At 39.6% G+C, this 12,771-nt stretch overlaps 1 protein-coding gene across 4 annotated transcripts in view; it reads left to right on the top strand.

The window, feature by feature from the left end:
- The window catches only part of LOC122972884 (trichohyalin-like), a 97,697-nt gene that overhangs the window by 27,103 nt on the left and 57,823 nt on the right, over positions 1 to 12,771 (top strand). For 3 of the 4 annotated variants that reach the window (XM_044340280.1, XM_044340278.1, XM_044340281.1), the window contains exon 7: positions 6,649 to 6,732. The exons of the other annotated variant lie outside the window; for it this stretch is intronic. In XM_044340280.1, the coding sequence (XP_044196215.1) occupies positions 6,649 to 6,732 (84 nt within the window). The remainder of the gene's footprint in view (positions 1 to 6,648; positions 6,733 to 12,771) is intronic. 4 annotated transcript variants of the gene reach the window in all.

Genomic DNA, 12,771 nt, shown 5'->3' with positions numbered 1-12,771 from the left:
CTCCTCTGTGTCCTTGGCTTATTAACTGATTTAAGACTGATTAGATCAGTCTTGCACAAACATGCGCTGGCACGCACACACACACATACGCACCAAATTTGAATATCAAAATGGAATTGCTTGACCAGTGAAAACTAGATTAATTCAAAATGTTTGCATCAAGGTGTAGTTAAAACAGATGACTGTGCATATTTTTAATGCACCTTGCAGCATTTAAAGCCATTTATGACATTAACTAAAGCTCATGTTATGCAAACACATCTTGCAAGTCACAGCCACTTATGGTGAGAATACTTGATGCTCCTTTTTCCTCCTTTGCCTTGATTTGACTTCATGAGCTCATCAGCATAGGTATTGATTTTGCACTCTATTTGATGGCGTTTTAGTGAGCTAAAATGTGTATACCTCCTCCATAATAACATGCCACAATCATAAAATGATGATGTTTAACTCTGTTGCTACACCACTGCACTGTGCATGCCTGGTGCTTTTAAACACAAGATACAGATACACATACCTCAGATATGTTGATTGGACTTTGCTAAGAGAAGATTGTGAACATTTTTTTCATGCACACAGAGTTCACCCATTTTCCATAGCGCCATTATTTCAGCCTCTACCTGTTAAAGTGTTTCTTCGTCTAGCTTTGTCAAGGTTATGTAAACAGATTGGCCATTGCTCTGCTCCCAAGAAATACCACAAATAGCTTTTCTTCTCTCTAGTCCCCAGAACTGTCAAGAGATTGCACTGTTGTGAACAGGTCAAATCCCCTGACAATCTAACAGTGTGGTGGGTGATGTAAGTTTGGCCTAGAAACCTCCCACAGCCTTATTTTTCCTTTGAAAAATCATCTATTATGTCATTGTTGTGGTTGATGTCAGAACCCATTGCGCTCCTATTTCTTCCTATTTGAATGTAGTGCTCAGTTCTACTGTGAGCTATTTGATCATTTCTGAACATGATGTTACACTTTTAGATAGTGGTTCTAGTAAACAAAAGAAAGTTGTTTTTCTGTCTGTTAGAGTTTGAAACTAAAGTGTCAATTTGACTTAGCACCTTTCATGTTAGATGTAAGGTAGTGGAGTGTACACAGCCAGTATAAAATTTGTGTGTGCTCATGCACAGGATTGAGTGTTTCTACTTCTCTGCATGTGTGTGTCTGTGACAGTTTCCTCTCGAGATGTTAATTCCTCTCCTCCCTGTTGTTGTCATGCTTCCACCAGCAGTGTCTGCACCAGGGAGACGAAGACATATTGGTGTTAATGAAAAGCCCTCCTAAACTCTCCTCCCCGCATGAATGTTTAAACATGCTTGTCATAACATTCATTCGCTCACACATGACAGCTAGCATCTGCAGCTGCCTTGCTCGCCCTCAATATTTTATCATACCATCTCCCCTAACCCCACACTAGCACAATGGCTGTGTGTTAACAAACTGAATTATAATGACTCAAAACAGGCAGTGTTCAGACCCACTGCCAGCACAGGCCATACATAATGGATTCAGCAACACCACAGGTCTCATAATGGTGCAATTAGTCAATCTTAAATATGAAAGAAAGAGAGAAAGGCCAAATGAAGGAAACACAGTTATACATAGAGGGAAAGAAAAACAAAAAGAGAGAGATAAACAAAGATGATTGGAGGAAGAACAAAAGGAAAAGAGAGGAGAAAAGTGAGAATCAGACAGCAACATGGAAAGTGTGTGAAAAGAAAAAAGGAAAAAGTAATGAAAGAGAGGAGGAAAGAAATCTTCATGTCCATACAGTACGCTATTCAGAAGCCCCACAACACTGCAGGTCAGCATTTGTGACCTTGGCAGTTTTGACAGAAGTGGTTCACCATGGTAACGGTTTGTCGGCAACCCTCAGAACACCCCCGCAACCCTCATCACTCCCCAACGTTCCTCGCTGCCTCTCTGCCAATTTGATTGGACGCACAGTTGAAATGTCATGCCTCAGCAACACACATGCACACACACCAGATCAACCAGACGGAAACAGTGGGATGAAAGAGAAACAGGGCACATTGAACAAGTCAAAATGAGAGAAACCAGAGACAAAAGTAATGCACTAAGAGGGGATAAGGGTTTTAGTTGAGCTTTATATAATAATAATGATGATAATAATAATAATAATAATAACTTTATATATATAGCACCTTTCAAAACTACCGTTACAAAGTGATTCACAAACAAAGACAAATAAAAGAAAGCAAGAAAAAAATCAAATACAAAATCACAGTCAACAAATAAAATAACAAATAAAACAGTTAATAGTAAAGATAAAATAATGGATAAAAGTAACACATAAAAGTAACAGATAAAGTAAATAACAGATAACATAATTAAGAAAAAGCCATACGGTAACAGCAAGTGTTGAGAGACAATTTAAAAGAAGGCAGTTTATTTTCTAGTCTAAGTTCCTCAGGCAAGCTATTCAAAGGGTTGGAGCCCTAACAGCAAAAGCTCTGTCACCCTTGGTCTTCAGCCTTGACCTGGGAATAGCTAACAGGGCCTTATGAGGGTGAGTAACGATTTAGAAGCTCAGCCAGGTATCTCGGTGCCATACCATACAGGGCCTTAAAAGTCAAGACTAAAATTTTAAAATCAATTCTAAAATGGATAGGCAGCGAGTGACGGGAAGCTAAAATAGAGGAGATATAATCATGCTTTTGTGATTTGGTTAAAAGTCTGGTGGCTGCGTTTTGGACACTCTGAAGCTGTACAATCATGTTTTGGCCAAGGCATGTAAACACAGCATTACAGTAATCCAGACGAGAAGTGATAAAAGCATGAATAACTCTGAAGATCATTAAAAGTAATAAAAGATTTAATTCTAGAGATATTTCTTAAGTGGAAGAAACATGACCGAGCCTTTTAACATGGGACTCGAGAGTGAGGTTCTGATCTAAAATAACTCCAAGGTTCTTAGCAATGGGTACAACATGCTGAGCTACAGTGCCAAGAGTTTGGAGGAGTTAAACTGAAGAAGATTTTCTGCCATCCAATCCTTAACCACAGCTAGGCAATTATGCAGGGAAGATAACTTAGCTGATTCAGATGGTTTGCAGGACAAGTACAGCTGAGTATCATCTGCGTAGCAATAAAATGAAATATCATACTGATTGATAATGTGGCCCAAAGGGAGTAAATATAAATAAAATAAAATTGGTCCTAGAATGGAGCCCTGTAAGCCATCAACAAACACAACAAATTTTCTGTAAAAAGTATGAAGAGAACAACTAGAGGGCAGTCCTGGAGAAACCAACCCATGTTCTCAGCCTCAAGATATCATTGATAACTGTTACAAGGGCAGTCTTCCAACGATTGATTTGAGACAATTTTCTCTAAGATTTTTGATTGAAAGGGAAGCTTAGAAATTGGTCTATAGTTGGTATGGTCAGAGGGCTCAGAACCAGGTTTTTTGAGAAGTGGCTAGACACTGGCAGACTTAAAATAATCAGGAACACATCCAGAAGATAAAGAAGTGTTGGAAAAAAAGAAATGGAAAGCAGGCAAGGGGCTTCACTATCTAGAATCTCTAATAAGAATTTGTTAGGTATTATGTCCAGTGGATTTGATGATGGTGTCATGTGTGAAATAGTTTCAATTAATTCTTGGGTAGTAATTTCCTTAAAAACACATAAAGTATCCAGCTGGACAAGATAAGTCAGACACAGAAGTGAGGGGGTGAATCTTCGATCGAATCTCCTCAATCTTGTCTATGAAAAAGGTTAAAAACCTTTCACAGTCTGAATTTGAAGTAACAGGGACACCAGGAGAACCAGGGATGACTAAATGATCAGTGGTCTTAAAAAACAACCTAGGCTTGTGCTTGTTGGAGGTGATGAGCTCTGAAAAGTAGACCCAAAGTAAAAATCAAGTCCAATTTATGGCCACATTTTTGAGTAGGGCCTGACACATGCTGAGTGAAATTAAAAGACTCCATAATGTTTAAATAATCAGTAGCAAAGCCATCAGAAATATCATCAATGTGGATGTTGAAGTCACTAGTAATCAAAATTTGGTCATGATAGAGAACAACTGAGGATAAAAACTCTGACAGGTCAGGCAAAAACAGGGTATTGCTGGATTGGGGGCATAATTCAAAAAACAAGCTGTGCTCACCTGGTTTGGACCAGGTCTCAGTAAGAAACAAAAAGTCTAGATTTTCAGATAAAATAAAATAACTTGAAATAATTGTCTTATTTGAAAGAGATCATACATTTAAAAGAGCTAACTCGACATCAGTAGTAGTAGGCACAGCAATTTTAGCAACTAGAGAAATAGGGAAAAAGGTCCTCATGGTTAGGTTAGTCTTTCTAAGTGCAGTTGAAAATCTATTAGTTATTAAAACTGGGATATTAGTGGTATCTGATTTTGAGGCAGGGTGAACAAAATCAGGACTTTCTGTACAGGCCAAGCAGTAGTATAGGGCCAGTTCAATGTGCATGGATAACACTCATGATCCTGAGTGGTTTGGGTGGAGACGATCCCATTTAAAAAGTCTGGTCTGTTAAGGAAAGAAGTAAAGTTATCCACGAATTGGATATCTCACCTATTCCTACAATAGCCCTTTCACCAAATATGAAGCTGATGTAGACTTCACATCACCAAAACGTGGAGGGAGCAGCGGACTGGAAATAGCACACTACTTACTAGTGTCCAGCAGATTATCCAAATGGCACACAAACTCCTCTTTGAGAATCTCCGACTGTAGATTTTTGTTGTCGCTGGTGCCGGCGTTGACAATAACTGCAGAGGCAGAGTTGTGTTTTTCAGTCAGCTGCAGAGCGGTGGGTGTAATGTCCTTTACGCAGGCACCTTGATAGCAGAAAGTTCGGCCACTGTGTACCGCTACATGCCGGCCCATAGAGGTGGCGACAACAAGCACTGAGGGTGGGCGCCACGCCTGAGTGTGCATGACTGACCACCTGGGGGACTGGATCCGGATGGGAGCACTGTAGCACATATAACTCACAGTTAAGGGGATAACATTGTGTGGTGGACTAGGGGACCTAGGCACACAGCATCAAAGCAGAGAGGCTTGTCATAGCTGCTGAATACAAAATCAAATGAATATTAATGCGGAACCAATTACCTCAGGGAAATGTTGTCTGTAGGTTAGCTTTGCTAACGCACATGTCTCACCTTTAGCAAAGTGGAAGCAGTGGGGGGGGAAGCCTGGAGGGTGGACGGCACTGATGTATTCGTTTTTCCCCTAACAAGCTTGTCTACTCTGCTAAAATAGAATTGTCCAGCACACAACCCCCTCTCTTACCTTCCCCTTGTTTCACCTAGTTGCAAGGTGCATTTAAAAAAAAAAAAGAATTATGGAGAGTACATGTGATACAACTCTTCAACAATGCCTATGGCTAAGTGGGAGTTAATACTGATGGCATGTCTGACAACATTGTTTGTTTTTTAAGATTTGATAAGAAGCAAAACCTAAATTTATCAGTGCTTTGGGACAATATTCTAAACTATGGGTAATTCTAAAAATGAACTATATCAGCCTAAATATAATATAGTATAATATAATATAAGTTTTGAACACACGCCAATAAACAAAAATGCTTCATTTTAAAATTCCATTTTCACTCAGCAGTGCGAAAAATGACAAAAGTCCCCTCTATTTCCCTGCAGTATGACAGAGTTTGCAGTCTTTAGAGGTGACATGTATACTATCTTGTTGTGTGAGCAGCTTAGCACAGTACAGCACTGATCTGTGCAGGTCTGTAGCTGCTGCGATCTGCATAAGTGACTGTGGCACACTTAAAGCCGCTGGCTTCTTAAAGCCCCTTCTAAATCAGTGTTAAAGCCTTGATAATAGACCTCACTGACCAATTGATTGGCCTTCATATGTTTACAGCTCACTTTAATTGCCTCAAAAATACCATTTATCAGCCATGTGTGTCCATGTATGTATGTATGTGTGTGTGCAAGCATGCCTGTCCATCGACAAAAAAGCCTATTGATTTATCAGCATCGGGATTTGTCCCGTTCACCGTACATAAAACCCCTGCGTATGTGCTGTTCAAAATGGGAAATGGCCCCATCGATTCCCTTAAGTTGGAGCCCAAATGCTAAAGATTTTTGGATAAGCTTTCTCATTACTTAAGCTGAAATCAATAGGGGAGAGCATGGGTCTAATGAATGAACGGGCCACAGATCAGATGGGGTGTGCTCATCCCTGGCCTGTCCTGGTCGATCTGTGTGTGTGTGTGCGTGTGTGTGTGTGTGCGTGTGTGTGTGTGTGTGTGTGTGTGTGTGTGTGTGTGTGTGTGTGTGTGTGTGTGTGAAAGACAGAGAGAGAGAGAGAGAGACAGATAGAGAGAAAGAACCTGACTTTTGTACATCACAAACCTTTTTTTTGGCACTCAAAAATTCACACGCAATGTCCATTTGTGTTCTTTTTTCTTTCTGCTCATTTAACCCTTATTTTTTTGTCACTGTCGATCTCTACTTGTTCTCCACTGTGCTATAGAGCATATTCTTTCTCAAAAACCAAAAACATACAGTATTGGCGGATAGTTTGGAGTACATAATATAATTGTGCTTCTAAGTAGGCTAGTTTTTAAATATTTAGTGTATTATTATTATTATTATTATTATTATTATTATTATCTCACTGTGTTCTTCTCTAGTTGGACATCAGCAGGAAGCAGGTGGAGCGACAGAACATGAAGCTGTCAGAGTTTCACCAGAAGGAGGAGACTCTTCTCTCTGAGGTACAGGAAATAAGAGAAAAAAAAAAATCACCACATTTATGTGTGTCAGTTTTTTGTTTTTTTGGGGGGGTTCCCCTTAGCCTGATAGTATAAATATAAATGTAATGAAAATTCATCATCTGGCCTCATCTGGCATCACAAGCCCCAATTTCCCCATGGGGATCAGTAAATTCTGATCTTATCTTTCACCCCCATCTGAGTGGGAAATAAATAACAAAATAAAAAAAATATACAACAGCAATAGCTTCTGCATGTGATCATGGAGGTAACCCAGGATTGAAGATTTAAAAAAGAAAATTACCCTGATACACAACATCAACAAATACATTTTAGATTAAACATAAAACTTTATGGGGATTAAATATGCAATGCATGTGTCTGTGTATCAGTGGGTGAAACCAAAAATTCAGTTGGAGACACACGCACTCATGCACACACACACAGAACCAAACAACCACCATTCCCAACCACGACCCATTTGACAATCTTTTTGGTTTTTCCCCTTTTCATTCTTTCCACTCTTTTGAAATATCAAAATGATACAGAATGGTGTATCTCTAGGAAATTGTCTTTGGCTGAGTGTGCAGACACTGCCTTTAAGAGTACATTTACCCGACAACTGTTAATAGTTTCATTTTGTGGTTTGGCCAACTCATGGAATTAACTACATTAATTAGCTACAGCTGATATTGCAGACAGTTGTCATTTCAGCTGGTGAAATGTCGCCAGATAAAACTGAGAAGCCTGCAGACATTTAAGATTAATTATAAATTGATAATATCATAGACATTACCATAATACATGTGACGAACTATCTAGTGTCTCTCTAGTGAAAGCTGTCATGTCACTTCAAAAAAGAATAATAAGCAATAATTTGCGCATATCAACTATATAAACAAAGAATTAGACTCTGAAATCCAAATATCACTAACCAGCACAGTTTTCAAATAGTAAACTCCCTGTCCCTTCCCGTCACTCCCCTCTAAGGTGTCCCGTCTTTTCAACTCATAAATATGGAAGGCAAAAGATGATGAGATTCACGGACAAGAAAGGAATCAAAATCTATTGTTGCGTGTCCTTTTCCCCGTGTAAAGTTTGGATTAAATGTCACACATTAGCATGTGAACTTTTAAATGAGCTTGTTTGCTCTCTGCGGTGTGGGGCATGTAAATACCCATTTTGAGTATGGAATGGGGATTGCTTAGTTGGGGGTTGGGGGTTCACAGGAATTGGGAAGTGTAGGACATATTTGAGTGTTGCACTGCCAATTAGGCCACAGCAAGGGACTGGAGTACCAAACAGCTCTATTGACTGGTTGCGTCCATGTGGCTGATGTACCACACCTGAAGTGCCAGATAGTGGCAGATGGGAAAGCTCCCTGATGGCTGGAGATGATTGACAGGCACTCCCAAAATGAGATGATTGAAAATGAATCTACTCATGCATGGGCAAATCTAAGTGTGAGTGGAACGAAATGTGTGTGTGGATACACAGGAATCCGGGCCAACACTGCAACCCTGAAAATATATGGTCCTGTCTCAGTGGAGTCTAGATTTTATGAAAGATATCATCTGGCTGAAATGCTAAGAACATTTAACTTTTACTCTATTGTTCTGTTCTGTTTTTTAGTATTTGACTTTCAGAGATGAACCTATACAAAAACAAGCATATAGCAATGATATTCAGATACAAATATGTCCATCTCAGGCAGAACATTATGTCTCTGAGCTCACAATGTACCACAGTGTGCGTGTGTGTGTGCCAACATGGCCATGTTGTGTGAGATATTGATAGTAACCAAACACCATTCTATATTTGCACGTTTTTTCATTGACTATCATTCCCTTTGTTTTAAAATGGGAGGCTGCTTATTTATTGACATAATTTCCTCTCAGTGAAGGGCTTGTGTCTGTAAAACACATTAAAATCATAATGCAATCTTTGCTAACCCAGGAGCAACGTTATTGTTCTATTATATTCACCGAACAACAGCATCCCAGCTTGTTTATCAATCCAATATCTCATAATGTGCTCTCTGCCTGGTCATTTTGAATGTAAAAAGATCTCATACTGTTATTGTACCATATTTCCTATATTTAGTATTAATCTCTTGTTCTGACATGAATCCGACACATCCAATATGATATTTGATTAGTTTTTTTTTCTTTTTGTCTTTTTCATAGTCTCCAGGTGATATTGGATACATGTGCCGTGCTGGTATTATGTTGGCTGTTTCATCTGGGTATAAAAATGATTTAGTGTGTACTCAGCACGCAGTGTCATTGACTAGCTTTAATTTCACTGCAAGGGTGGGCTTTATTACTCTGCTTCTCTCTGGACGTCTGTGTGTGTATGTGTGTGTGTGTGTGTGTGTGTGTGTGTGTGTGTGTGTGTGTATGTGTGAACACATATATTTGTGTGTGTTCATGCTTGCTGATGGAGCAGCATGCCACACCTGTGCACGCACATGCACTTGTGCATATCTCTGTGTATCTCTCCATGCCTGCTGTATATCCAGCCTGTTCAGCATGTAATTACCATTCAATGGACAAATCAACTAAACCAACATGTGGAACAGCTCTCACATCACACTCAGGCCAAACTGGTGGTCCCAGTGCAAGAAACAGAGGGGCTCCACTTTGCCGTGACAAACCTTACTTCTGATCAAATGCTACAGAGCCATAATCATGTTTGTGCCACTGAATTCTTTAACCTTTCCATGACCCCGCTGAATGCCAGCGGCCCAATCACAGAACCTAATTGAATCTGCTCGGCGGCGCCCCCCCGACTGATGAAAAAATAAAATTGCAGGTGAAAAATGAATACAGCAGCAGAGTGAGAGAGAGAGAGAGAGAGAGAAGGAGGAAGGTGACGCTGGTGATGGTGGGGGAAGGGGGAGGAGGTGGTTGCATTGCAGTTTTATAAATACACAGATGTGCTCACAAACACACATCCAGACACGTACACACAGTCACACCTTTTTCAATCCCGCTGGAGAATGGGGAGTGGGAAATGACAGAGAGAGAGAGAGAAAACAGAGAGAGAAGGGTTGGGCCCAGGTTTCTCATTACCCCCTCGGCCCATTCGGAGGATATTCCTATAAGATAATCTGATTTATTTGCAATTTTCCTTTAAGCGGCTTAGTGTTTACCTCCAAGATTAATATTTTTCTCTGTTATTAATATCAGACTGTAATTAGGAGTGATGTGTCTCGCTCCGTACTGTTACGTGGCCGCCAGGCAGCTCACTGGATGAAACTCTTGTTGCGACTTTGTGATCCTGTTTCACAACACAAAAAAAGAGAAAAGAGAAGGAAGTTTTAAAAAGGAGGAAAGAGGCTGCAGGGTGGGGAAGTAGAATTACAATTGCGCCATACCTGTCTCTGTGTCTATGGATGTGTGAATGTGGGTATGGGTGCAGGACCGTACAAATATGTGAGTGTGTATTTCTTTGGTTTATGTGCATGTGTGTATGTGTGACAGTGTGATGGTCCCCTCTGATTGATAAGGTGTCTGTGCTGGCTGCAGATTGCTCTTGCTGATTGCTTCTGAGAGCTCCAGCTGATTTATAATCAGAGCAGGATGAAGGATTGAGCTGTGGATTGCTTATCTGTTTAGCCCCCTCACAACATAAACTGACAAATTATCATATTGAACACACACACACACACACACACACACAAACACACACACACACAAGCACGCGTGGAAGAAAAAAACACAATAATGTGGACTTTCTTATTAAACACACACAGACACACTGTCATAGAAACGTAATTTTGAACACACACACACACACACACACACACACACACACACACACACACACACACACACACACAAAGAACATAAACAGCTTTACTCATCAGCACATTCATATTTTCATGATTGCCCAAAAGTGTGCAATCAGTCTCATTTGTTTACATGTGAAAATGTCAATATCAGATATAAGTCAAGTTAAGTTGCAATTAACTTGTTTTATGCACTTTTTTATTCATGTTGTCTAGATGCCTCTGTATGTTTTTGTCACTGATTTTCTCCACGCTGAAGAATTATTCGGTGGGCTACTGTACACATTATGAAGAATTTGATGATTGTTTTTTTTTCTTTTCTTTTGTTTCTTTGGACACACAAGTCATTGCTACTTACCTGATATCTCACTGCTTTTCTATACACATAATCACATCCCTGTGTGGGAGGAATTGTTTAAAACACCTCTAACAAAACCACAAATACCAGACTTTTATCGTCTCAGGTGAAGAGATGATTGTGTTAAAATCATATCTTTATATAATACAATTATAGTAGGTGTTTGTTGTTTTTGATAAAGAGCCTGGCATATTATGTGAGACTAATTCCACTTGGCAAACCAGAGTACAAGCCAGCAGGTTTAAATGCTGACAGGTTTAGTATGCCCTATGGCACTGTGACAGCTCTGTGAGTGTGTGTGTGTGCGTGTGTGTGTGTTTCTATGTCTCTGCATCTTTCTGTCTTTCCCTCTATTGCCATTCTTACCTGTCTGTCTGATTATCTGTTACTTTCTCTCTTTTCACCACAATTGTTTGTAAATGCACTGTGACAGAATCACGAAAGAAGCACAAAAACACAAAGTACAGGAGCACTTACAGACACACACACACACACACACACACACACACACACACACACACACACACACACACACTGACGAATGGCAGCAATTAGATGGGGAAACCAAGCATGTGAGGACAGAGGAGCGCTGAGGGGCTGCAACCGCTGTATGGAACGTGTGTATGCGCGTGTTGTATGTGTTTGTGTGTATTTGGAAGGTTTTCATCCCTTTAATGCACCATCCATCTGTCTAAATATCAACACTGTATCATATGTCACTGGACAGTGGCTGTGATGGGGTGCACTTGGTTGTGGGGCGTTAACATTTGCAATCGAGGACCAAATAAGAAAAAGACAATAACAGCACTATCACTTTGCAAAAATGAATTGCTTGTTTGACCAAAGCTGGAAATAAAATCATTGTTCTAGCTTTGGTCATTAAGGAAACCGTATAGACAGAAAAGAACAGAAATGATTGAAATTTCTGTTTTCTCAAGCTGTGGTTCTATGTCAGCCTACTGAGTTGTTTAACCCATTGACACTAAGACCTTGAGTTATCTTAGCTCTTCTACTTGTCAGCTATTGGGAGAATAACCTTATAACTCCAGTCAGAGCATCACCTCCCTCTAATTTTCCCTTTTAATGTGAGAATTCATCTTTTCAATTAATTCCTCACAGCAATTTCTTATCTCTGAATAAGCAACATCTTATCTACTCCGATAAACAAATCTCCCTTTTCTTGCCTTGCTCTGTTTCTAGGATTTCCTTGCTTTTACCTAACATTTTACTGGCATTTTACTTACATGTCATCACAATACATAACGTACAGGTACGATATGGTCTTGTCTTTAAATTCTACATACAATACGATACAGAAGGCCTTTGTTTTGATCTACTATTTCATATTTTTTCCAAACCTACTTTAATGCTTGATATGGTGGTGCTGCTGAGTTGAATATGTAAAAGTCACCATTTTAATGTATAATTTTAAGACAAACTCAGGTTTCATATCCACAACTCTGGTGACTTGTATCCCCGGCTTTACAGATGTGAAGTGGGTGACACTTAATCCAACTTTCCTATAAACATACTGCATCATATGGCTGTTTTTTTTTTTTATTTCTATCTTGAATTTACACAGGTATTAATGTCAAGTTTTTTATTCCAGGTATTTGTGGAGGGTGTGATGTGAGTGAGAGCACATTTGTGTGTGTATTTGTTGTTACCGTAACAATTTTTCCTTCATGAGAACTTTTTGCCGTTGATTTATTCCCTCCTTGGGAAGATTGTGCAGATTTGTCTTACAATATGTGTATGTACGTGTGTCTGTGCAGATTTGTATTTACAGTATGACCAATGGAGATGTATGTTAGACACAGCTCTTGATGAATTACTTCACTTGTGATAGCTTACATCACAAATCATCCTGATATTATAACCCTTCTCATGC

The sequence above is a fragment of the Thunnus albacares genome, chromosome 21, assembly GCF_914725855.1.
Source record: "Thunnus albacares chromosome 21, fThuAlb1.1, whole genome shotgun sequence".
In the NCBI taxonomy this organism is placed as follows: domain Eukaryota; kingdom Metazoa; phylum Chordata; class Actinopteri; order Scombriformes; family Scombridae; genus Thunnus; species Thunnus albacares.
The sequence above is the reverse complement of the archived record's forward strand: the minus strand, read 5'-3'. Positions and strand labels throughout refer to the sequence as shown.